Raw genomic sequence first — 25,735 nt, 5'->3', positions numbered from 1 at the left:
CCTGGCATTGCGGCAGTGAGTCCTGCATGCTTATTGGGCTGTTTCTCCCACCCCCTTTGGGGGACGGTTGCGCAAGTGCTGCCAAAAGTCCCGGAGGAGGCCCAGGCTGTGCTCTCAAGCTGTTAAGGATGGGAGAGATGCATCAAAATTCACCATCAGATGTGGCCTTGATACGACTGATTTGCTGGGCAGATTGATTTCCACGACAGTGGCCTTGAGGCGCCATGCCTGGCTTAGGACAACTGGCCTCTTGGGGAATGTTCAGGCAAATCTGATGGACATGTGCATTAATGGGACCCGACTTTTTTGGGAAAAGACAGATTCTGCCCTAGTGAGGTTCAAGGACTACTGAGCCACAGCCAGATCCTTGAGCCTCTCTACTACTCCTCGTGGCCAGTCAACCTTTCGCTCTTTTCATGGCAACAGAAGAGGTTTCCAGCTGCGTCAGCATTATCTGAACCACCATCCTGCGCAGGCTTACCAAGTTGTGTGGGGACATGGACGCAGTTCATTTGGCCAAGGAATGGAAGCCAGAATTTGTATGCCACACTGCTCTCGGCAGCCGCAACCTCAGCCTCCAAGCACTCCTAGTCTGACTCTACAAGACCGCACTACTGCAGTTGGAGGGAGAATCCATCATCATCTCCCCTATTGGAGGTCCATAACATCAGATAAGTGGGTCTTGCAGATCATTCAGGAGGACTATTCTCTTCCTTTCCTTTCCTCCTCCCATTCTGCCAAATCAGGAACGGCTGACGAAGGATCATTTAAAATTGCTCCAGGAGGATGTTACAGTTCTCTTGGCCTAGGGAGCTATAGAAAGGCAGTGGTTGTTATTACCACTGCTTTCTGATTCCGAAGAAGAACAAAAGGCTACGGTCCATTTTAGATCTTTGGACCGTCAATATCTTCCACAAGGAGGAGAAATTCAAGATGCTCACTCTGGCTCAGGTCTTGTCTGCCCTAGACGAAGGAGACTGGATGGTAGCATTGCAGGATGTGCATTTTCACATCCCCATTCTGCAGGGCCACAGGCATTACCTGCGGTTCAAGGTAGGCCGTGAGCACTTTCAGTTTACCGTCCTCCCCTTCGGCCTAACCAGCACAGCTCGGGTGTTTACCAAGGTGATGGTCTGCAACATAGCCAAAACTTCAAAATAAACACATAAGGTCCCAAAAGCGAGACCTATTGGCTATGCCAATGCTTGTTAGTTATGTGCTCACCATGCAGGCCTATGCATAGCTACCCTCTGGGCCTCTTGAACATCAAAACCGCCTTTCTAAGGGCCATTACATTGGTCAGGTAGGTTAGAGTACTGTGGGCAGTCTCTGCGCACCCTCCTTAAATTACTTTTTTTCCCAGATAAACTAGTTCTGGTGGCTCTTTCCTACGGAAAGTGATGATACTCTTTCATGTAGAGACAATGTATCCCTGTGCACACAATGTAGACAATGTTTTTAAACATTCATTTCGGCGCTCCTTGTGACCCACGGAGTCCGACCATGGCAAGAAATTGTAGAGAATGTGGTGGGGAGTGTCACCTTCCCACTGGAACAAGTGCGCTCTTTAAACAATGAAACACTACGGTTTCTTCTCACAGTTCGACAAATTTATTGAAACGAAGAAATTTGATCAATGAATTTTGGTTCAAATCCTCATTGAACACTTAAACATCGTGTCCATAATCCATTTCTTATAGAATGAACATAGTATTCAAAGTGATATATCCACCCAATGCATTTCGGGTCACATAACTGACCCTTCTTCAGGGGTCTAAAATGAAATGAGAGAGGGACCATTAAGTTCACAACACTTAATCAGCTTTCAGAAAGCTTAAATTGCCAATAAACATGTATGTGTGATAAGAGCTCAAAAATCATCAAATAAAGGATGATAAACAAGTTTATAAATCGCATAATGAGTGAAAAATACAGTACATGCACATTTTAGTTGAAGTGAATGGAAGATGATACCAAAAAAATACCGTAACGGAATCGAAAAGGCATAACAATGTTAAGCAGTACATAAAAGCGTGTGGGGGAACGGTCTTAGATGACAGAATGCAAGCAGCGCAAAAGTGGGTGCGAAGTGAAGCATGATGTAAACTGTGGGAAATATAAATGGATATCGTGCGCTTATAACCCTATAGTTACACTTACTGTGGACCGGCGGGTCTCGATTGCCGTGGAGATGCTGTAGTCAGAGTTGAATTTCGCGCTAGTAGTGTTTCATTGTTTAAAGAGCGCACTTGTTCCAGTGGGAAGGTGACACTCCCCACCACATTCTCTACTCTTTCATGTAGGCCAGCTGAACAAGTTGCTTACCTTTGCTAACATCTTTTCTAGTAAAGACTCTAGCCGGAAGTTTTTTACCGATACTCCCATCCTCCCAGATCTGTCAAAGGATTTCTCTACATAGGGCTGACCCTTTTAGATCCTTAGTGTCTGCACGTCGGTTCAAAAGCAGTCTGTCATGGCCCCTTGCTTCTGGCTTGGAAATGTCTGAAAAAGAAACTGACGTCAGTGTGCTGGGGTGGTGCCTATATAAAGGGCACCGCACACGTTACTTTTGGCATGGATGACACAAAGCTGAACGATAACACCTATCGCCGTGCAGAGGTACTGCTCGAGATTTTCCTGATCCATTCTGATGCTAGGAAATACTCTAAGGAAAGGAATCTGCAGCAAGATATAGTCTCTACCAGATAAGGCATTTCTGAAGGTAAGTAATTTGTTCTTTTAGGCTTGGCTAAAGGTTTATTTTGACAAGTCAAATTGGCAGTTTAGAACTGCTCACAGGCTGCAATGGCAGACTGGGTACATGTTTTAAAGTACTACTTAAGTGGGTGGCACAATAAGTGTTGTAGTCCCACTAGTAGCATTTAATATACCGGGCCTGGATAAATGGTATACCGTTTTACTAAGGGCTTAGAAGTAGTTTTAGGGAATGAGCGCAAGCACTTTAGCACTGGTTAGCAGTGGTAAAGTGTGCAGAGATCTAAGGCCAAAAAAATCGAATTTAGCAAAACAATAGGGGAGAAGGCAGAAGGTTTGGGAGGGTAGACCATCCTAAGGCTGAAAGACCATTCCCATTCTGTAGAATGGCCTCCTTTTATCATTTAAAAATGGGCCAAGTCAGTATCTAGCACACTGTTACAAACAATTGTCCATGCCCCTTATCTGAGTGCACAGAAATGGTGAAGAATCTGACATCCATCTTTGTGCAGATGTAGCTTTCCTGTGCATCCAGCTCTGTAACTTCTGAGAAGTGAGGAGTTACACAAGGCTACCTAGTGGCGTGCAGGAACACTGCTGTGAAAAAAATCTTTAGATCCAATCTGGGGCCAGGGGAATACTCCAAGGTAAGAACTCTGTGGTTAGATACAGTATCTACCTGTAACATTACAGCTACAACACTAATATTGGAATTCTAGGTACTTTGTATCTCAATTCCAACTGCAAGTGAAGTTTCGATGGGAAGTGGTTCCTTCAGTTGACACATGCACAGATCATACAACAGAGTAGCTCTCAACGAAAAACTTATTTTTAATATTTAGTAGCAAACCTTTCATTTTTCATTTCTTCTTCAGGTATCTAAACATGGGCCTCAACTCCTGACATCTCTGATTAATGCTATGGATGACAAGGATGACAGCAACAATATAGTCACCCTGGAGGCCAAATCAAGCCTATCCAAACTTTTGTACTTTGTGGGTGAGAAGGATATCCGCTCAGTACTCATCCACATTGCCATCCGCATTCGACCGTTTTTCGACAATGTGAGTACGGACTAAAAAGTTTTTTTATTTCTCTTTATCATGTTAATTATCTGGTATGATGTGGAGTTTTTACTGAAATTGTTCTTAAAGTACAACTTTCAAAGACCAATGGAAGGTGGAAACATCCACATTATTTTTACAATTGAGAACTAGAACAGGGTGGTCCTAATATTCAAACAATATCTGGTAACGTTTCTGCAGTCGTTTTTCTACTCTTGGTTTTTCTTACTCTATTTGGGGGGGGCTAGTAGAGCGGGGACGAAAGCATTTTTTGTGACATGGGAATCACTCCGATATCCATGAACAATTTGAATATCTCTGCACACATGCAATATCCCAGGCACCCCATTAAAAAAAAAAAAAACTTTTAAGGTTAAAATTCATACTTATTAGAAGCAACACATTCTACCTTTTAAAGTAGTTCTATTTAGACAGTATACTACACATTGGGCTAAAACATTACCATATTACCCTAAAACTACAGATAATGCATCTCTAATAATTTGCACATATAAAGTGAGCTTTCTGTGGGTATTACTTTTTAGCTATATTCAATCTCATTTGACATTTTCTTAATACACTTTTTGTGGGAATTACCTTGTTCTCCTCTAATTTTCTCTGAGCATCATGCCAGCCATCTTTGACAGATGCCCTTCATATGATGGTAAGAAGTCCTCTAAAGAGAAACACCATGTTTGTGTGTTTTCACTCCAAGATCCTCACTTCCTGACAAAATGTACGATCTGTTTGGAGATGTCTTAGAGGTGCCTCAGGGAAAGGGAAGAAGTTTATGTGACAGTCAAACAAGGGGAAATAGGGTGCTCTGCCTTCCGATTCACCACTTCCAGATATGTAAGGGAGCTTCTAATAGATACATCTGCCAGTGGATTCCTCACCTTGTGAATATCCCCTGCACTAGCATTCCACAGAACTTTTTTCCCCAGCTCTCTATGCCGACGTGGACGACGTCATAATGCATCGGCTCTGCTCGCGACTCCGTATGATGTCACCGGAGCCATAAGAGAGCCACGTCGGCGTGATGACGTCAGTTCCCTTTTTTTCCGCGCCGTCGATGCGCAACGGTTTCCCAGCACTCTACTGCTACTTTTTAGTCGTGTAGTGTGTTACTGTTGGAGAAAATTGCCATGTCTTCGACTAGGAAGTCGGGTTTTAAACCTTGTAGGGGATATGGGAGCCACATGTCAATGACAGACCCCCATGAAGATTGTTTGTGGTGCCTTTCTTCTGACCACGACGTGGAAGATTGTTCCAGCTGCAGAAGGATGAATCCCAAGGCCTTGAAAGAAAGGGAGGCGAAGTTCTGTAGTAGGGGATCTCTGTGTATAGTCATAATCTATGAATAGTCCCGCCCATGTGCGGGGACCCCGGAGCAATCAAAATATCTCTTAAGCTGTCCTGCGTTTGCAAACCTGCAAAGACACTTAAGTGACAGACAAAATAATACAGCCTAATAACAATATGACTGCACTGGCCAGCATTTCATCTGAAACGAACACAAAGCCAAAATAAAGTTTAAATGTCATTTTTATTCACATCTGACATGTTCCTTTATTGTAACACACTCCCTTCACCAAAATCCCTTTAAACAATAGAGAGGAAGGGGTGGACAGACAAGCCCTATAGGCTGTCATTATGTGTCTGCTAAAAGGATACCGTGCCTTTAAGGAACTCTCCAGAGACCCCCGGTATCCCAGGATGCACAGCCAAAGCAAGTTACTTTCAGTTCTTTTTTCCGGCTCCTGCTAGCAGGACCCTGGAGCTTGAGCTCTACCCTTTTGGGTGGATATTTGGTTAAAAATTGTTTTCTTTTTGATAAAAGAAGTTGTTCATTCGACGTCTAGAGCCTTTCTCTGCTGCATCCTGCAATTTGGTGCAGTTTGACCCACTCTTAGCATGGCTTTATTTGATAAATGCCCTGAGTGTGGGAGGAAAATGGCCAAGACGGACCCACATGATGTCTGTATTCTCTGCTTATCATCTTCACATGTCCCTGCTACATGTGACATCTGCAAGACCTTCTCCAAGAGAACCCTGAGAGACAGAGAGAAGATTCGCCTTCAGGGACAGGAGAAGCAGAGAACAGGTGGGACTTCGGGGCATGGAGGATCTCATTCCCCTTCCTCTGCCCATGGTTCAGCCACTGGAGGGACCTCTGGGCAGAAAAAGGAGCAGAAACGACACCTACCGGCTGGTAGATCGCGTTCGACGGCGATGACGTCGACGGCGAGAGGTAAAGCACCGGTGTGTTCGCCGTCGATCCAGGGCTCTGGATCACGGCGTTCTCGACGTTCGACGTCGAGAGAGGGGCCGGTGAGACCTAGGACTAGGTCGCCGTCGAGGATTCCACAGTCGACGTCGACACACCATCGACGTCGTACCGAGCCCCACAGACAGCGCAGCTCGCCGTCGAGGTGAACCCGCTTGTCACCTTCGCCGTCAGCTCATGGATCGACGCCGACGACATCGACGCTGAGACACCGGCGACTGCCGCCGAGGCGAAGGAGATCGGCGTCGAGGCACAGATCGGCGTCGAGGCACAGATCGGCGTCGAGGCACAGATCGGCGTCGAGGCACAGATAGGCGTCGAGGCACAGATCGGCGTCGAGGCACAGATCGGCGTCGAGGCACAGATCGGCGTCGAGGCACAGATCGGCGTCGAGGCACAGATCGGCGTCGAGGCACAGATCGGCGTCGAGGCACAGATCGGCGTCGAGGCACAGATCGGCGTCGAGGCACAGATCGCCGTCGAGGCACAGATCGCCGTCGAGGCACAGATCGCCACCGAGGCGAAGGAGATCGCCGTCGAGGCACAGATCGCCGTCGAGGCGAAGGAGATCGCCGTCGAGGGGCCGCCGTTCGACGTCGAGGGGACGCCGTTTGCGGTCAACGGCGAGGAGAAGCCGTACAAGGTCGACGCTTGGTTCGACGTCGAGGACATCGGGTAACACTTCTAAGGGGATTACGATATCCAGTCGTGGATCTAGGAGAAGAGGGCGCTCCCCCTCGTTTACTTCAGCTCGGGATAGGCCCGCCAAGAAGAGAAGGGTGGACGGAAGTCCGGACAGTGCTAGTCCGGGTTCTCCTGCAGGGAGTGATGGAACTCCGCAGCCTCTCCCTCAGCCGCTGCCTCAGAAGCCTCCTACGCCTCCTCCACCTCCTCCTCCTCCGCCTCCTCCTCCTCCTCCTCCTGCTCCTAGGCGACCTACGCCGCCTCCGCCACCGCCGGTGCCTCAGCTCCCGCCGTCTCCTCGGCTACCGGTGATTCCTAAGGCCCTACGCAGACTGAGATCACGCTCTCGATCTCGCCGGAGGTCACGGAGCAGACACAGATCGTCCACTCACATAAGGCATGGACGACGGAGATATAGATCTCGTTCCAGAGGCACGAGGTATACGGACTCATCTGGCAATGGACGGCTTTCCCCCTCGTTGTCGGAAACGCCGCCTACTAGAATCTCGCCGGTGGATGATATTGCCACTTTCCAGGATGTACTGATGAGGGGGGCGGCGAAATTGGGAATCTCAGTGGCAGTGCCGGTTCCCACTAACTCTGTGATGTGAGAAGTTGGCCTGATGTATGATGTCACTAGTTCTAGTGTACACCTTATATCAGTCCAAACAACCCTTATGGTGATTGGTTGTAAAGTCAACCTTATAGACCAGCTCTGAATGGCATGTGAAGCCAGCTGTGATGCCATATATAATCCCTTGAATACCAAATGAAAGGACACCACAACAGATATATATATAAAATAAAGTGTATTTATTCTAGTCAAACCCTCAGCACTCTTTATGAGATTAGAGGTAAGTACAACACAGTCTTATTTATGCATACATTAAGTCACACAGGTAAGTAATACAGTTAGGCCCTAGGGGCCACGCAAACCATATACTAAAGAAGTGGTATAAGGACCACTGTCACGGAAATAGGATAGGCCTAGGCCTAGGGAATCGCTGGGGCTACACTATACTAGCAACAGTTAGGAAGTGGGAGGCCCACGGGATTCAGGTGCAGAGTGGAAACACTCACGCGTAATGCGTAAAAGTCGATAGAATTACTAGCAGTTAGAAATTAACAGTTTAAGGACACTTCTGAAGCAGCTAGAGAGTCGAGACTCGGAAACTAGACCCTAGGATAGTCACTACCCTTGTGAGCACCGAAGTACCCAAGTTACCTAGCCCACGGGCTGCGGGTGCATAGGTGTGAACTTGCGTCGGGTTTCGTCGTGGACTTCTATGGATGCCTGAAGGAAAGTTGCTGACAGGCAGTCAGTGAAGAGTGTCCGGTGGATCCCAAGGCTGGGATCAAGAAGAGAGGAGACCTGCAAGCAGAAGGGACAGAGTCAAGGTCACTAGCCAGTGACCACGTGGAACCAGGAAGGAACCAGGCGATGTCGTGAAGATTGAAGGTGAAGCTTGTCGCTGCAGCCACGGGGACCAGGAAACGTCGAGGACGACCAGGACCAGGAGGCGAGCTGTCCCACGAAGGCTCTTGCTGTCGGCGGCGTCGAAGTTGAACTAGGACTCACCAAGCCTTGGCAAGCGGAACCCACGAAGAACGGAGGACTTGCTTCTGGTGCAGACCAGGAAGGTCTGGGGTGCTTCTCTTTTGCAAGGAAGCGGGAGCCAGTCTGGAGGAGCCAAACCAGCAGTGAATATTTCTGGATGCGTCGTCACAGAGGCCACTAGCCAACGGGCAAGCAACCGGACAGACGCGGCAAGCAGGAAAATGCAGAAGGGGCCCCACGCAGGACTCGTGGAGTGTGGGGGGCTGATCTTCGGTGCAGATGGTGCTTGGGGTTGGGGCTTCTCAATCCCCGGTGCACAACTTCGAGGGTGCCTCAGAAGCTGCGCTGGAAGATACTAGCCACTTTTCCCAGGTAGCCGGTCCCACGTCCCACGTCTCTCGTCGCCTCCACTGATCTCAGCTCGGCTGTGGATGTGGATCTGGGTCGGAGAAGTCTGGAAGTCAAGGCTCTGGTCGGGCTCTGCAGTCGGTCCCTCGTAGAACTTCAGCAAAGCAAAGGGTAGTCTCTTGATGGTGCCTGTTTGCACAGGGTAGCCACTCCTTGGCCACAAGGGAGATTCTTCAGTCTTCTTCTTTCGTCGAATGTCGAAGGTCCAGAGTTTCTGTTCAAGTTGCAGGTTCAGGATAATCTAATCTCCTGGGGCCCAGCTACCACTCTTATCCAAACCTGGGGGGCTGGGTTACCTGCTAGGTCACGCCTTATGGGTGGGACCTGGGAGGGGGGTGGTTACACCCCCTTCCCTTTGTCCAGTTTCGCGCCAGGACTGGGGCTGGAGTGCCCCAGCACCGGTTTGAACTGGACTATGCACGGGACACCTTGTGTGCCCCAGGCATGTCTCATTCTTTTCATCCCTCCCTGCCCCAATACACTAAGGCCTGTCTGGGGTGGTGCTCGCACCTCCCAAGGCAGGAAACCTATTGTCCAAGCCGCCCTTGCCGGGATCACTCCCAGCAGCAGGAGGTCAGACTCGTGTCTGTGGCAGCAGCATCCATTTTGTGATGCTGGGGCTCTGGTTAACTTTAACCGGGTAAGTAGGTTACAACATGTCTTCTCCCTCTAGAAGGGAGGGATAATATCCTCATCCCCAGAAATGGGATGGGGGTATTTTTCCAAAGTGTTAGACACCTTACACGACATGCTTCGATCAAGCCAAACCATAGTTACCATAACCGTTTAAGATTATAAGGCACTTTAAGAGTATATGGTAGGCTATATCATAGAACAGCTATAATGACATGGTTCGGAAAGCTGCAGACAGGCTCAGCTCATGCTAGAGCACCATCTCACATGTTACCAAGCTCTCTGCCTCCAGGATTGTTAAGGCCTGCCATAGGAGTGGCTGATAGGTACACATGTGTCTATATGTAAGTTAGGTATAGGAATACTACACCTAAGCAAGGAGTGATTACACAACCTTGCCCCAGCTGAGTGATCAGCCAGTTGTGTCATAATGGAAGGCCAGGCCAGGGGTGGCATAATACATGCTGCAGCCCCTGGTAGGCCTAGGGTACACCTATGCCCTGGGTACCTAGGGTACACTGTACAGGGGCCAATAAGGTGATCCTATCCAAATGGGTTATGCACCTAAAGTACATAGTATCAATTTAGAGAGAGAACAGCAGGGCTGTGGGTCTGGTCAGCAGGCCCACAGCCACATCTAAGTCGAAAACCAGTAAAGCAAAAGCAAAAAGTGGGGGTGAACATAGAAAGCAGACCCTACTCTCCTACATGTGATATTTGAGACATTGCACAAGGCTCACCTGTCACGCCCCCTCCTTCCTTTGGTGCCAGGTTTGGAGGAACCAGCCATGGAGGTCTTCTTGACACCAGCCGTGGTGAAGTCTGCCCCCTCACGGTTGCAGAAAAAGTACAGGGCCCCTGATTCGGACCCGGCGTTCCTCAGGGTGGACCCTCCCCCGGACTCTGTCATTGTGGTTGTGGCGCGGAAACAACACTCCACGACGCCCTCTTCCACGGCTCCTCCGGATAAGGAGAGTCGCAAGATGGACTCCTTGGGGAGGAGAATGTGCTCTACGTCGGCCACGACTATGAAGGCTGCTAGCGCCTCCGCTCTGCTGGGTCGCTATGACCGATCACTTTGGGACTCCCTGCAACAGTTTGCTGCCTCCCTACCTAGGGATAAACGGGAGGACTTCCAGGAGGTGTTGAATGAGGGCATGATGGTCTCCAACCAGATCATCAGTGCAGCGGGGGATGTATCGTTGCTGGCGGCCCATGGGTACTGTCATGGAGTACACATGAGGAGACATTCCTGGCTGAGGCTTACCTCTCTAAAGCCTGAAGCGCAGCAAAAGATTGCTAACTTGCCTTTCTCTGGCACGACGTTGTTCGGGTCTCATGCGGATGACGAAATGGCCCGCATGAAGGCCGAAGCAGAAACCCTGAAGGCCGTGGGGTTTGAAAAACCCAAGGACCAGAAGAGGTCATTCCGTTCCTATGGCAGGCGGTATTCTAAACAACGCGGCCAAGGGCGTCAGTCTGGTCAACAACAACACCAACACCAGCAACAACAACAGTTCCCGAGGCAGTCCTTTAAAGCGCCAGAGGGGCAGAGGTCAGCATCAATCCTCGTCGGGGAACAAAGGCCCGGCCGGGTCGAAGCCCTGAAAGGTCACTTCCCCCTCATCCGTTACCCGCTCCGGTGGGGGGAAGTATTCAATACTACCTGGCAGAGTGGAGAACAATAACTCAGGACAAGTGGGTGCTGAATATTGTTTGCAATGGGTACAGTCTTCGTTTCACCAGCCCGCCTCCACAGATTCCACCAGTGCGCTCTCCCTACATGGTGCGAGAGCTCCAGGGGGAGGCGGACATTCTGTTAAAGAAGAAGGCGATATTAACTGTTCCTTTGAGGCAAAAAGGAAAAGGTCTTTACTCAAGGTTCTTTCTCGTCAGAAAAAAGGACAAGAACGAGTTCAGGCCTATTCTAGATCTGCGTCAAGCAAACAAGTGGATCCGCAGAGAAAAGTTTCGTATGTTGTCCCTGCATCAGATTTACCCTCAGTTGCATCGAGGAGACTGTAGGAGAGTAGGGTCTGCAATCCTATGATCACCCAGATTTTTTGCTTTTGCTTCATTGGTTTACGACTTTCCCCGGCTGTGGGCCTGCCAATCAGACCCACAGCCTAGCTGTTCTCTCTCGAAATTAACACACATGTACATTAGGTGCATCCACTAATTGGAACTGGGCCGCCTTGTTAGTCCCTGTCTCAGCATACCACAGGTATCCAGGGCATCGGTGTACCCAGGGCCTACCAGGGGCTGCAGCATGTATTATGCCACCCCTGGATGGCCGCCCAAATCTGACACAACTGGCTGCATGACAGCTGGGGCAAAGTGGTGTAATCACCCGTTGCTGTAGGTGTAGTATTCCTACACCTAACCCTAAAATGGACACATGGATTCCTATCAGTCACTCCTATGGCAGGCCTTATCAATCCTGAAGGCAGAGTGCAGGGAATCATGTGGGACGGTGCCCTGGCGCGAGCTGAGCCCGTCGACGGCTTGCGGAACCAAGTCCTAATAGCCGTTCCATGGTGACGCGGGCCAACTACTTTTAATGCATTATAATCCTTGCGGTTATTTGCTAACTTGGGCATCGCATCACCTACACATGTCGAGTAAGGTGTCATACGAATTGGAATACGAACCCCTCGCCAGTCCTGGCGACGGGGTTAGCATTCCCCCCTTTAGAGGGGCACGACATGGAAGTAACCTTGAACCCCGGTTAAAGTTGACTCAAGCCTCAGCATCACAAAATGGATGCTGCCACCAGACACAAGTCTGACCTCCTGCTGCTGGGAGACCTTCCAGCGAGGGGAGCTTGGACAAAGGGTTTCCTGTCGAGGGCGGTGTTAGCACCATCCCAGACAGGGTTTGTGTATCCCAGGTAGGCAGGGCTGAAAGGAAGGTGATTGCCAGTGGCACCCCGGTGCTCACTGTGCATAGCCCGGCTCAAACCAGTTTCGGGGGCAACCCTGCCCCTGAGCCGGGGCAAAGCCGGACAAAGGATAGGGGTGTCACCACCCCCCTCCTGGCTCCACCCATAGGTAGGACCTAGTCACGGGCCAGCCCCTTTTCTTAGAATAAAGGTAGGAGCGAGTCCCCTTCCCAAATTGGATAATTCTGAATCTTGAACTACTTTCCACGAAAGGAACTCTGGACTATTTCTGAAGACTCTCCCTTGTGGCTAAGGAGTAGCCACCCTGCACCAGCAGGCACCACCTAAGCGCTTGCGGGTTGCTGTAAGTCTCTCCTACGGATCAAGACTGCCCAGCTCGACGAGACCCGAGTTCCCTGCCATCTCTGACCTTTTACCTACATCATCAGCCCAGCTGAGAGTCGTAGGTGTGACGAGACCTGCGGGACCGGCCATCTTCAGAACCTGCACGACGCTTATCTAGCACGCCCACCGAGGGACCCTCGAGTGAGTGCACCTAGGGTTTGAGAAGCCCTAACCCTGAGCAGCTCCAGCACCGAAGTCTGCCTCCCCAGCATCCACGAGATCTGCGTGGGGGCCCTTCCGCTCCTTGCTGTTCACCGCGTTGTCCGACCACTTGCCGACCGGCTTGTGGCCCTCTTCACGACGCACCAAGATTGTTTCATCACTAGTCTGGTTGCTCCAGACTGGCTCTTGCTCCCCTTCAACAGAGGAGTACCACGGACCCTCCTGGTCCACTCCAGACGCCATCTTTACTCCACCGCGTGGGCTTGCCACTGCCAAGACCTGCTGCCCCATTCCTGGGCCCAGCATCATCGACAGCAGACACCTGCGTGGGACAGCTCGCCCTCCATCCTGGTCGCCGCCGTGCCTCCTGGTCCGAGGAACAGCCGAGTCCGACGTCATCCCCTCACCTGGTCGAGGTGACTTTCGCCGGTACCCTCCTGGTGCCCACACGATCGCTGGCTAGCGGTTGAGAACTGAGTCCCCTCTGCTTTCAGGTTTCCTTCATCACCGATCCAGGCTTGGATCTCGCTGAACATCGTCACTGGTCGCCTGCCAGCAACTTCTTCTTTCAGGCTCCTGAGACTACAACGAGGACTCCCGACATCTTGCCGAACCTCCCGCAGCCGCAGCCTCTGGGCTAGGTAACTTGAGCATTTCGGTGCTCCATCGCAGGTTCGCTCTACAAGTGTCCAGTTCCTTTTTCGTTTAGTCCCACTGATCGGATCGGATCACTCCGGAATCAGTAACTCCAGACTCTAACCATTCGCATTTCACTGTTAGTGTATATGGTTTCTCGTGCCCCTCGGGCATTTGTGTAAATTGTGCAACCTGAAGTATTTTCGTAAGAGTTTTGTAGTGTGCTTAGCTCCCTGACTCATAAAGAGCCAGGGTAGTCTTGTTATAAATAAATATCCTTTATTTTCATAACAACTTGTGTGGTGTCCTTTCACGTGGTGTTCAAGGGGTAAATGTGGTGGTAAAACAGCTGGCTTAACACGCCCTCTAGAGTTTAGCCTAAGACTGCTCGTATCCACGCTACTAGGATAGCTGGTCTATAAGGTTGACTTACAACCAATCATCAATAAGGGTCGTTTGGAATGATACACAGTGATCACTAGAATAGTGAGCACTACATATCAGGCCAACTTCTCACATTGGTGAGCAGCGGTTGGGATTTGAGCTTGCTGTTGTTTTATCACACACGTATCCTAAGAATATCGAAGTGAAAGATCACATAAGTACCCAGGTACATATAACTTAACTTAGAATACTCCGAGTTCTACTGAACCGGCTGTTGTAGTGTAACAGGGCTTAGCACACCCTGACTACAACTCTTAGCAAGGGCTCAGTAGGTAAACACATAGTGTAGGTAGGTGCATCACTTACACCTCACTAGAAAAGCATGTCGGTCCACGGAGAGTCTGCGGAGACTCCCTTAGTGGTCAGTGACCCTCCACAGGTCGTGTCACGATATGCAGCTCTTAGCTTCAAGGAGATGAGACAACTGTGTGCCTCCAGGAAGCTAAACCAGGGTTCCAACCCTACCATCGCAATTCTGATAGGTCTCTTAGAGGCGTACGATGCTAGGAGGTCCTCTAACACAGGTCCCCCCCAGTGCTGATGGGAACATGCCTCCCTTAGAGGGAACCCTCGGTGACCCAGACCTCGACCTCCACACAGAGGACGAGGAGGAGTTATCAGAAGACGAGGCAAACAAAGGTCCAGTGGTAGTCAGCAGGCTTACAAGGACCAACTTAAGCAGGCATGAGAATGGAACTGGGGGAGCCCCGGGCCCACGCTCAAGCAGGCCTAACCTTGGGAACGGACGAGCTAGGTCTCTCTCCAGAGGCTCTGGCAGATCGGTTCATTCACATGTCTCTCAGGCATCTTCTCAGAGAGGAATGACGTCCCCTCAGAGAAGGGAGCACGAAGCGAAGATGAGGGAAGTCAATCTGAGGATCGAGCGGGAAGAACTTGCCCTCGCCAAAGAAAGACTTGCCCTGGCCCGAGAGCAGAAATTAAGTGGGTTAGATCCCACTGGTGGCAGCATTCTCAATAGAGAGAAAGACAGGGGTATAGACACTAGACACCTGAGTAAAATAGTGCCCCCCTTTAAACAAGGGGACGACATCCACAAGTGGATCACTGCTTTGGAGAGGGCCTGCACTGTCCAGTGCGTCCCCCCAAGTCAATGGGCAGCTATACTGTGGCTTTCCTTTGAAGGTAAAGGAAGGGACAAGCTCCTCACTACAAGAGCTGAGGATGCTAACAACTACCAAGTCCTGAAGAACACACTGATTGATGGGTTCGGCTTAACCACGGAACAGTACCGGGTGCTGTTCCGAGACACCCAGAAAATTCAGTCTCAGGATTGGACTGACTTTGTCGATTGTGCCACTAAGGCTTTAGAAGGCTGGTTGCTGGGTAGCAAGGTTACTGATTACACAGGATTGTACAATCTTATCATGCGAGAACAGATTTTAAACAACTGTCAGAACCAATTGTTGCATCAGCACCTTGTCGACTCGGATCTGACCTCTCCCCAAGAATTGGGAAAGAAGGCAGACAGATGGGTCAGAACAAGGGTCAAGCAGAACCAGAACCAGAACCAGGGTGGTCAGAAGAAAGCAGACCAAAAGGGTAGTAACAAGAACGAACAAAATGACCAGAAGTCTTCGACAGGTCCCCAACAAACCAAAGAGGGTGGGGGTCAGGCTTCACAGAAGAAGAAGACTCAAGAAGGCCAGTCAAAAAGGTGGTGCCAATACTGTAAAAGTAAGACTCACTGGTTTAGTGAGTGCACCAAGAAAGGAGGGCAAACTCCTGCCACTGCAGCCCCTAAGGCACCTGCACCCCCTAGTACAGTCAGCAGTGGTAGTGCGCCTCCCAAGGCATTAGTTGGGTTAACCTTGGGAACCGAGGGGAGTGACGACTTAGTCAGCATGCTCACTCAGGCCGTCCTTGTCTGTACAGGGGATATGGATATGTCCCCTGATGCCAGTCCCAATACTTTGGGCAAATACAGACAGACACCTTTGATCAATGGAAAAATGGCTCAGGCCTACAGGGACACTTGTGCCAGTGTCACCATGGTGACGCCTAACTTTGTGGACCCTGGACAGATCATGCTAGGTACCGATTACCTAGTGACCAATGCCAGCAACGTCACTACCAATCACAGTATGGCAGTTGTTGATTTCTCCTGGGGAGGGGTAAGAGGCCCGAAAAAGGTTGTGGTTAGTTCAGACCTCCCCGTAGAATGTCTGTTGGGCAATGATTTGGAAACGTCACAATGGTCAGAAGTGGAGCAGAGGACTCACATGGAAATGTTAGGCTTGCCAGCACATGTCCTTGCTGTGACCAGGTCACAGGCCAAAAGATGCCCCACTGAACAGGTGCTGGATCCTGGAAGAACGGACCAGACACCTTCCAAGAAGAGGAGCAGTAAGGGTAAGGCTTCGCCTTCCCCCTTGCCTCAGGTCGTGGATCAAGTCTCTGAGGAGGCTGACCTTAAAGAACTGAGGGAAACTGAGCCGAAAGAGCTTGAACCTGGTCAGGTTGAGTTTCTGGGCTCAGGGGGACCCTCCAGGGAAGACCTGGGGAAGGCACAGTTAGACTGCCCCTCACTTGAACCCCTCAGACAGCAGGCTGCTGCTGAGGCTGCAGGGAACGCCACAGGTACCCACAAAGTGTACTGGGACGATGGACTCCTGTACTCTGAGGCAAGAGACCCCAAACCTGGCGCGACCAGGAGGCTGGTCATCCCCTTGTCTCTGAGAGGTTTCCTTCTTACCTTGGCCCACGAGATTCCCCTTGCAGGTCACTTAGGCCAGAATAAGACTTGGGACAGAATTGTTCCACACTTTCACTGGCCCCACATGTCCGAAGATACGAAGGAGTTTTGCCGCTCCTGTGTCACTTGCCAAGCCAGTGGTAAGTCAGGTGGCACGACAAAGGCCCCCCTCATACCACTACCGGTGGTGGGGGTACCCTTTGAACGAGTGGGGATCGACATTGTCGGACCAATGGAACCCCAGACAGCATCAGGGTACAAGTTTATACTGGTGGTGGTGGACCACGCCACCAGGTATCCTGAAGCTATTCCCCTTAGGACCACTACAGCACCTGTGGTGGCACGGGCCCTAGTTGGAGTGTTCTCCAGAGTGGGCTTCCCTAAGGAGGTCGTCTCAGACAGAGGTGCAAACTTTATGTCGGGATATCTGACTGCAATGTGGAAGGAGTGTGGTGTCAACTACAAGTTCACCACACCCTATCACCCACAATGCAATGGGCTTGTTGAGAGATTCAACAGGACCCTAAAAGGGATGATTCACGGACTACCTGAAAAGCTTAGGCGGAGATGGGATGTCCTGATACCCTGCCTCTTGTTCGCCTACAGAGAGGTCCCGCAGAAGGGGGTTGGCTACAGCCCTTTTGAGCTTCTGTTCGGGCATCCTGTAAGGGGACCCCTTTGTTTGGTAAAAGAAGGATGGGAGAGACCTCTCAGAAAGCCGGCATCGAACATTGTGGACTATGTGCTCGGTCTCCGCTCGCGGATGGCGGAGTACATGGAAAAGGCATCTAAAAACCTTGAGGCGAGCCAAGAATTACAAAAAGCTTGGCACGACCAAAAGGCTGTCCTGACTGTGTATCAGCCTGGACAGAAGGTGTGGGTGCTGGAGCCAGTGGCCCCAGCAGCACTCAAAGACAAATGGTCTGGGCCCCACACGATCATTGAGCAAAAGGGAGAGGTCACCTACCTGGTAGACCTGGGAACTCCCCGGAGCCCCCACAGGGTGCTCCATGTAAACAGGCTCAAGGCATATGTCGACAGGGAGGGCATGGGCTTGCTCATGGCCACAGATGAGGGACAGGAGGAGGAGAGTGACCCTCTCCCGGACCTGCTCTCTCAGAACCCTGACGATGGGTCAGTAGATGGTGTTGTCTTTTGTGGCAGCCTCTCTGAACATCAACAGAAGGATTGTAAACAGGTTCTTCAATCCTTTCGACATATGTTCTCTCTGACGCCCAGTCAGACCAATTGGTGTACCCATGAGGTCGACACTGGGGACAGTCTGCCCGTAAAGAGTAAAATCTATCGGCAACCTGATCATGTCAGAGACTGCATCAAGACAGAGGTGCAGAAAATGTTGGAGCTGGGAGTCATTGAACCCTCGGACAGCCCCTGGGCTAGTCCCGTAGTTCTCGTGCCGAAACCTCACCCCCAGGGCGGTAAGAAAGAGATGAGGTTTTGCGTGGACTACAGAGGTCTCAATGCAGTCACTAAGACTGACGCCCACCCGATACCAAGAGCAGACGAACTTATCGACCGGTTGGCTTCGGCCAGCTACTTAAGTACGTTTGACCTGACAGCTGGGTATTGGCAAATCAGGTTAGCTGAGGAGGCCAAGCCCAAAACAGCATTTTCTACCCCGGGTGGGCATTATCAGTTCGTGGTAATGCCCTTTGGTTTGAAAAATGCGCCTGCCACCTTCCAAAGGCTGGTGAATCGAGTTCTCACTGGGTTGGACGACTTCTGTGCGGCGTATCTGGACGATATCGCTGTCTTTAGCTCCACCTGGGAGGATCACCTGGTCCACCTGAGGAAAGTGTTAGAGGCCCTGCAAAAGGCAGGCCTCACTATCAAGGCCACTAAGTGCCAGATAGGGCAGACACAGGTTGTATACCTGGGCCACCTTGTAGGTGGAGGCCAGGTTCAGCCATTGGAGAGCAAAATACAGGCCATCCAGGACTGGGCTCCTCCAACCACCCAGACTCAGGTTCGAGCTTTCTTGGGCCTGACTGGTTATTACCGGAAATTTGTCAGAAATTATGGATCCATTGTGACCCCGCTAAACGACCTGACAAGTAAAAAGATGCCAAAAAAAGTTCAGTGGACAGCAAGCTGTCAGAAGGCATTCGATGACCTAAAGCAGGCCATGTGCACAGCACCTATCCTAAAGAGTCCAGACTACTCCAGACCATTCATTGTCCAAACAGACGCTTCGGAGCTGGGTGTGGGAGCTGTTCTATCTCAACTGAATTTTGATGGTCATGACCAGCCCATAGCTTTTATTAGCAGGAGGCTGACCCCCAGAGAGAAGAATTGGTCAGCTATTGAGAGGGAGGCCTTTTCTGTGGTTTGGGCCCTGAAGAAGTTGAGGCCATACTTGTTTGGCACTCACTTCAAGATTCAGACCGACCATAAGCCCCTCTTGTGGCTAAATCAAATGAAGGGTGAAAACCCCAAACTACTTAGGTGGTCCATTTCCCTACAGGGGATGGACTTCACAGTGGAGCATAGACCTGGCACTGATCATGGCAATGCAGATGGGCTCTCCAGGTATTTCCACTTAGAGCAAGAAGACTCACCTGGTCAAGGTTAGCTTATTGTCCCAAAGTTTGGGGGGGGGGGTCATGTAGGAGAGTAGGGTCTGCAATCCTATGATCACCCAGATTTTTTGCTTTTGCTTCATTGGTTTACGACTTTCCCCGGCTGTGGGCCTGCCAATCAGACCCACAGCCTAGCTGTTCTCTCTCGAAATTAACACACATGTACATTAGGTGCATCCACTAATTGGAACTGGGCCGCCTTGTCAGTCCCTGTCTCAGCATACCACAGGTATCCAGGGCATCGGTGTACCCAGGGCCTACCAGGGGCTGCAGCATGTATTATGCCACCCCTGGATGGCCGCCCAAATCTGACACAACTGGCTGCATGACAGCTGGGGCAAAGTGGTGTAATCACCCGTTGCTGTAGGTGTAGTATTCCTACACCTAACCCTAAAATGGACACATGGATTCCTATCAGTCACTCCTATGGCAGGCCTTATCAATCCTGAAGGCAGAGTGCAGGGAATCATGTGGGACGGTGCCCTGGCGCGAGCTGAGCCCGTCGACGGCTTGCGGAACCAAGTCCTAATAGCTGTTCCATGGTGACGCGGGCCAACTACTTTTAATGCATTATAATCCTTGCGGTTATTTGCTAACTTGGGCATCGCATCACCTACACATGTCGAGTAAGGTGTCATACGAATTGGAATACGAACCCCTCGCCAGTCCTGGCGACGGGGTTAGCATTCCCCCCTTTAAAGGGGCACGACATGGAAGTAACCTTGAACCCCGGTTAAAGTTGACTCAAGCCTCAGCATCACAAAATGGATGCTGCCACCAGACACAAGTCTGACCTCCTGCTGCTGGGAGACCTTCCAGCGAGGGGAGCTTGGACAAAGGGTTTCCTGTCTAGGGCGGTGTTAGCACCATCCCAGACAGGGTTTGTGTATCCCAGGTAGGCAGGGCTGAAAGGAAGGTGATTGCCAGTGGCACCCCGGTGCTCACTGTGCATAGCCCGGCTCAAACCAGTTTCGGGGGCAACCCTGCCCCTGAGCCGGGGCAAAGCCGGACAAAGGATAGGGGTGTCACCACCCCCCTCCTGGCTCCACCCATAGGTAGGACCTAGTCACGGGCCAGCCCCTTTTCTTAGAATAAAGGTAGGAGCGAGTCCCCTTCCCAAATTGGATAATTCTGAATCTTGAACTACTTTCCACGAAAGGAACTCTGGACTATTTCTGAAGACTCTCCCTTGTGGCTAAGGAGTAGCCACCCTGCACCAGCAGGCACCACCTAAGCGCTTGCGGGTTGCTGTAAGTCTCTCCTACGGATCAAGACTGCCCAGCTCGACGAGACCCGAGTTCCCTGCCATCTCTGACCTTTTACCTACATCATCAGCCCAGCTGAGAGTCGTAGGTGTGACGAGACCTGCGGGACCGGCCATCTTCAGAACCTGCACGACGCTTATCTAGCACGCCCACCGAGGGACCCTCGAGTGAGTGCACCTAGGGTTTGAGAAGCCCTAACCCTGAGCAGCTCCAGCACCGAAGTCTGCCTCCCCAGCATCCACGAGATCTGCGTGGGGGCCCTTCCGCTCCTTGCTGTTCACCGCGTTGTCCGACCACTTGCCGACCGGCTTGTGGCCCTCTTCACGACGCACCAAGATTGTTTCATCACTAGTCTGGTTGCTCCAGACTGGCTCTTGCTCCCCTTCAACAGATGAGTACCACGGACCCTCCTGGTCCACTCCAGACGCCATCTTGACTCCACCGCGTGGGCTTGCCACTGCCAAGACCTGCTGCCCCATTCCTGGGCCCAGCATCATCGACAGCAGACACCTGCGTGGGACAGCTCGCCCTCCATCCTGGTCGCCGCCGTGCCTCCTGGTCCGAGGAACAGCCGAGTCCAACGTCATCCCCTCACCTGGTCGAGGTGACTTCAGCCGGTACCCTCCTGGTGCCCACACGATCGCTGGCTAGCGGTTGAGAACTGAGTCCCCTCTGCTTTCAGGTTTCCTTCATCACCGATCCAGGCTTGGATCTCGCTGAACATCGTCACTGGTCGCCTGTCAGCAACTTCTTCTTTCAGGCTCCGTCTTTCGGATGTGGGGAACCCCTCGGGTGGACCTGTTCGCCACCCGCGAGAACGCGCACTGCCCGTCATTCTGCAGTCTCCAGTTTCCGATGCAGGGGGCGTTGGGGGACACGTTTCAGTTGAGTTGGGGCTCGCAACTCCTTTACGCGTTTCCTCCCATACCCTTGATTCCTCGGGTTCTGAGGAAGATTCGCCAAAACCGGGCCCAAGTTATTTTGGTCGCCCCGGATTGGCCAAGAAGGGTGTGGTATACAGATCTTCTCCACCTCTCCTCGTGCCCTCCGCTCCGTCTCCCTCTGAGGGCAGACCTCCTCTCGCAGTCGGAGGGGCAGGTTCTACACCCCCACCTCCAGAGCTTACACCTTCATGCCTGGAGATTGAACGGGGCAACCTGAATTCCTTCTCTCTCCCGCCAGATGTGGTGGATGTTATTTTATCGGCCAGGCGACACTCCACCAAGTCCGTTTACTCATATAGGTGGTCTAAGTTTGTTAAATGGTGTGGAGAGAGGTCCATTGACCCTTTAAAAGCCCATCTTTCTGATGTGCTTCAGTTTGCTCTTTCCTTGGCTCAGCAGGGCTGTGCTGTGGCCACGGTCAAGGGCTATCTTTCGGCCTTATCGGCTTTTCTATGTCTTCCTGATCAACTGTCATTATTTAAATATCCGATTGTACTAAGGTTTATCAAGGGCCTTACAAACAAGTTTCCTCCTACTCCTTTTGTAATGCCACAGTGGGACCTTAATCTTGTCTTAACTTTTCTGATGGGGTCCCCGTTTGAGCCTCTTCATAGCTGTCCTCTGAGGCTTTTGTCCTTTAAGACGGTCTTTCTTGTAGCCATAACCTCGGCAAGGAGGGTGAGTAAGCTTCAAGCTCTTAGTTCTAAACCCCCTTTTTTAACATTACATGCTGAAAGGATGGTACTTAGGACCAGGGCTGCTTTCCTGCCTAAAGTAGTTACTCCGTTTCATTTGGGGCAGTCTATTACTCTCCCTGTTTTTTATCCACCTCCTCATCCCTCCAAAGAGGAGGAAAGACTTCACCGCCTGGACCCAAAGAGAGCTGTGAGCTTTTACTTGGATAGAACGAAAGACTTTCGTCTGGACGATCAGCTCTTCGTGGGTTATGTTGGTCATTCTAAAGGAGGATCTGTGCACAAGCGCACTTTATCGAGATGGATGATCCTTGCCATCAAGATCTGCTATGCCCTGACTGGTAAGGTTCCTCCTGAGGGTATTAGGGCTCATTCAACTAGAGCTAAATCAGAAACATCTGCTTTGGCCAGGAGTGTTCCTGTGGCAGATATTTGTAAGGCCGCGACTTGGGCCTCCCTACATACTTTCGCAAAGCATTATTGCTTGGACTCTGAGATGAGGAGGGAGGGCCACTTCGGGCGCTCTGTCTTGCAAGACTTTCTGGTATAGGAAGGTGGACACCCTCCTCCGGGAGTGGGGACTGCTGTGGGAATCTATTCACAAGGTGAGGAATCCACTGGCAGATGTATCCATCAGAAGAACAAGTTACTTACCTTCGGTAACGCTTTTTCTGGTGGATACAGTATCTGCCTGTGGATTCCTCACTGGCCCACCCGCCTCCCCGTTGTCCACCTTTGTATACCTTAAAAGATGTCTTGCTTGAGATGTTGTTATGCTTTCTGGTACAATTTTAGGAAATGATTATGTTCTTTAGCGTTCCTTTTGTTTATGTACTATATATATTTGATTGTATATTGTATACTGTATATACTTTGAATCTGTCGTTGGTCCACCTGTGCGCCTCGGGGGCACGGAAAAAATGGGTGGAACTGACGTCATCACGCCGACGTGGCTCTCTTATGGCTCCGGTGACGTCATACGGAGTCGCGAGCGGAGCCGATGCATTATGACGTCGTAGGCGTAGATAGCTGGGGAAAAAAGTTCAGTGGAATGCTGGCGCAGGGGATATTCACAAGGTGAGGAATCCACAGGCAGATACTGTATCCACCAGAAAAAGCGTTACCGCAGGTAAGTAACTTGTTCTTTCATCCTCCTCTTCTGCCCCTGGTGTGACCAGGTCTGACACCAACTTGGATCCTCAGGCCATTCCTTGAGTCGCTGGTGCTCCCGGTCAACATCAAGGCATTCCATGTTGAGGTTGTTGGCGCTGAGAAATTATACATTGAGACACTTGTTGATATGGAGTATTTTAGGAGTCTCCCCATAAGTGTCTCATGGCTCCCCTTTGGTGACATCTGTTCCTGTATCAGGGGGCCATGAGTGCAAGGGATCTCCCTGTACCTCCTTCAGCACCAAGGGGTCAGACATCATCCAGAGAGGTCATGAGTTTAGAAATGCTTTCTGCTCTATGCCACTTACTTCACCTCCTCAGCAGCGACATAAGAAGAGAGCAACATAAACATCACATCTCACCCCATTATTAACCCTCCAAGAAAGAGAGAAGCATTACTCCAAATTCGCAAGAGACAGCGTCTCAGGAAAGGTCTTCTAGGCACATATCTATCAGCCTTTCACGAATACCTTCATTCTCTTCAGGCTCTGACTTCTGCAGCATTTTGGTCATGTCTCCAGGTTTTCCACCTCCTAAAATCTCCCGGATGACATTGTGGCTTCTTCTGAAGCTTTCAACAGAGCTGCTCAGAATCTTAATATTGAAACTACATCTCCTGTCTAAAACTATATTTCATAAGACCTGACTTCCGAAACCTCAAACGAGACTTACAGTGGCTCTAATTTAAGGTCTCTTGAACCAACCCATGCACACTTTCCTGGTCAGATCTTTGGACTAATGTTGTGTTCTGTCTTTCGGAGGTAATCATCAGCCCCTGACCCCTTGGTGGTTTTTAGCAGCTAAGAAACCTTTATATGGTATCTCCGTAGCATAAACCTATCCAAAAGGCAGTGAAGTCCTGTACAGGGTTAGGGACTAGCATAAAGTCAGCAAATGATAGGAGAGGTGGCTGGGTTATGGATAGTTCATGCAATGGGATGTTATGGTCTTCAACTATATTTCGAACTGGAGCAGATTTGGGCCAAGCCTTATGGTTATGGGTATATTGTTCCTGATCCTGTGTGCAGAAATTGAAAACGCCAGTTCCACTGCACTAGAGCCATTCCAAGGGGGAACTATGGAACTAAATGAGCATTTCCTCTACAGAGTTGTTGAGGAGTATAGAGAAGACGTCAGGAGTAACCTTCAAGAAGGAATGATAACATATGAGCAGACCTTTTGTGCAGCCAGAGACTCAGATAACCTGGCAGCCATGGAATTTTTATCTAGCCAAGCTTTTGGTTTTGTAGGAAAGTAGGATCTGCTTTCGTGGTTGTAAGAGAGTAGGATCTGCTTCTTATAGTTACCCCCACTTTTTGCTGATGTATCACTGTTTTCGACTTAGACTGACTGGGATCCTGCTATCCAGGACCACAGTCTAGCTGCTTTCTGTGAGAAGTTGGCCTGATATATGATGTCACTAGTTCTAGTGTACACCCTGTATCAGTCCAAACAACCCTTATGGTGATTGGTTGTAAAGTCAACCTTATAGACCAGCTATCCTAGTGGTAGCATGGACAAGGGCAGTCTTAGGCTAAACTCTGTATGGCATGTGAAGCCAGCTGTTATACCATTTGGAATCCCTTGAATATCAAATGAAAGGACACCACAACAGATATATTATAAAAATAGAATGTATTTATTCTAGTCAAAATACCCTCAGCACTCTTTATGAGATTCGAGGTAAGTACAACACAATCTTATTTAAGCATACATAAGTCACACAGGTAAGTAATACAGTTAGGCCCTATGGGCCACGCAAACCATATACTAAGTAAGTTGTATAAGAACCACTGTCATGAACACAGGTTAGGCCTGGGCCTAGGGAATCGCTGGAGCTACACTATCCTATCAGTTGCTAGGCAGTGGGATGCCCATGGGATTCAGGTGCAGAGTGGAAACACTCATGCTTAATGCGTTAAAGTCGATAGAAATAGTAATGTTTAGAAATTAAGAGTTTTAGGACACTTCAGAAGGAACTAGGAGTTAGAGACTTGGAAACGAGACACTAGGTTAGTCAATACCCTTGTGAGCACCAGAGTACTCAAGTTACCTAGCCCACGGGCTGCGGGTGTATAGGTGTGAACTTGCGTCGGGTTTCGTCGTCGACTTCTATGGATGCCTGAAGAAAAGATGCTGACAGGCAGTCAATGAAGAGTGTCCGGTGGATTCCAAGGAGGGAATCAAGAAGGAGGATACCTGCAAGTAGAGGGGACAGAGTCTAGGTCACCAGCCAGGAGCCGGGAAGGAACCAGGAAGGAACCAGGCGATGTCGTGCAGATGCAGGTGAAGAGGTGAAGCTTGTCGCAGCAGCCATGGGTACCAGGAGGCGTCGAGGACGACCAGAACCAGGAGGCGAGCTGTCCCATGAGGGCTCTTGCTGTCGGCGGCGTCGATGTCGAGTTTGGACCCAACAAGCCTTGGCAAGCGCAATCCACGCAGAATGAAGGATTCGCTTCTGTTGCAGAC

The 25,735-nt window shown here is 50.4% G+C and overlaps 1 protein-coding gene across 2 annotated transcripts in view; it reads left to right on the top strand.

Moving 5' to 3' along the window:
* The window catches only part of MROH1 (maestro heat like repeat family member 1), a 2,508,022-nt gene that overhangs the window by 2,134,456 nt on the left and 347,831 nt on the right, over positions 1–25,735 (top strand). For both annotated transcript variants that reach the window (XM_085604508.1, XM_085604507.1), the window contains one exon: positions 3,591–3,779. In XM_085604508.1, the coding sequence (XP_085460634.1) occupies positions 3,591–3,779 (189 nt within the window). The remainder of the gene's footprint in view (positions 1–3,590; positions 3,780–25,735) is intronic.

This window comes from Triturus cristatus, chromosome 5_1 (genome assembly GCF_964204655.1).
Source record: "Triturus cristatus chromosome 5_1, aTriCri1.1, whole genome shotgun sequence".
Classification (NCBI taxonomy): domain Eukaryota; kingdom Metazoa; phylum Chordata; class Amphibia; order Caudata; family Salamandridae; genus Triturus; species Triturus cristatus.
The sequence above is the reverse complement of the archived record's forward strand: the minus strand, read 5'-3'. Positions and strand labels throughout refer to the sequence as shown.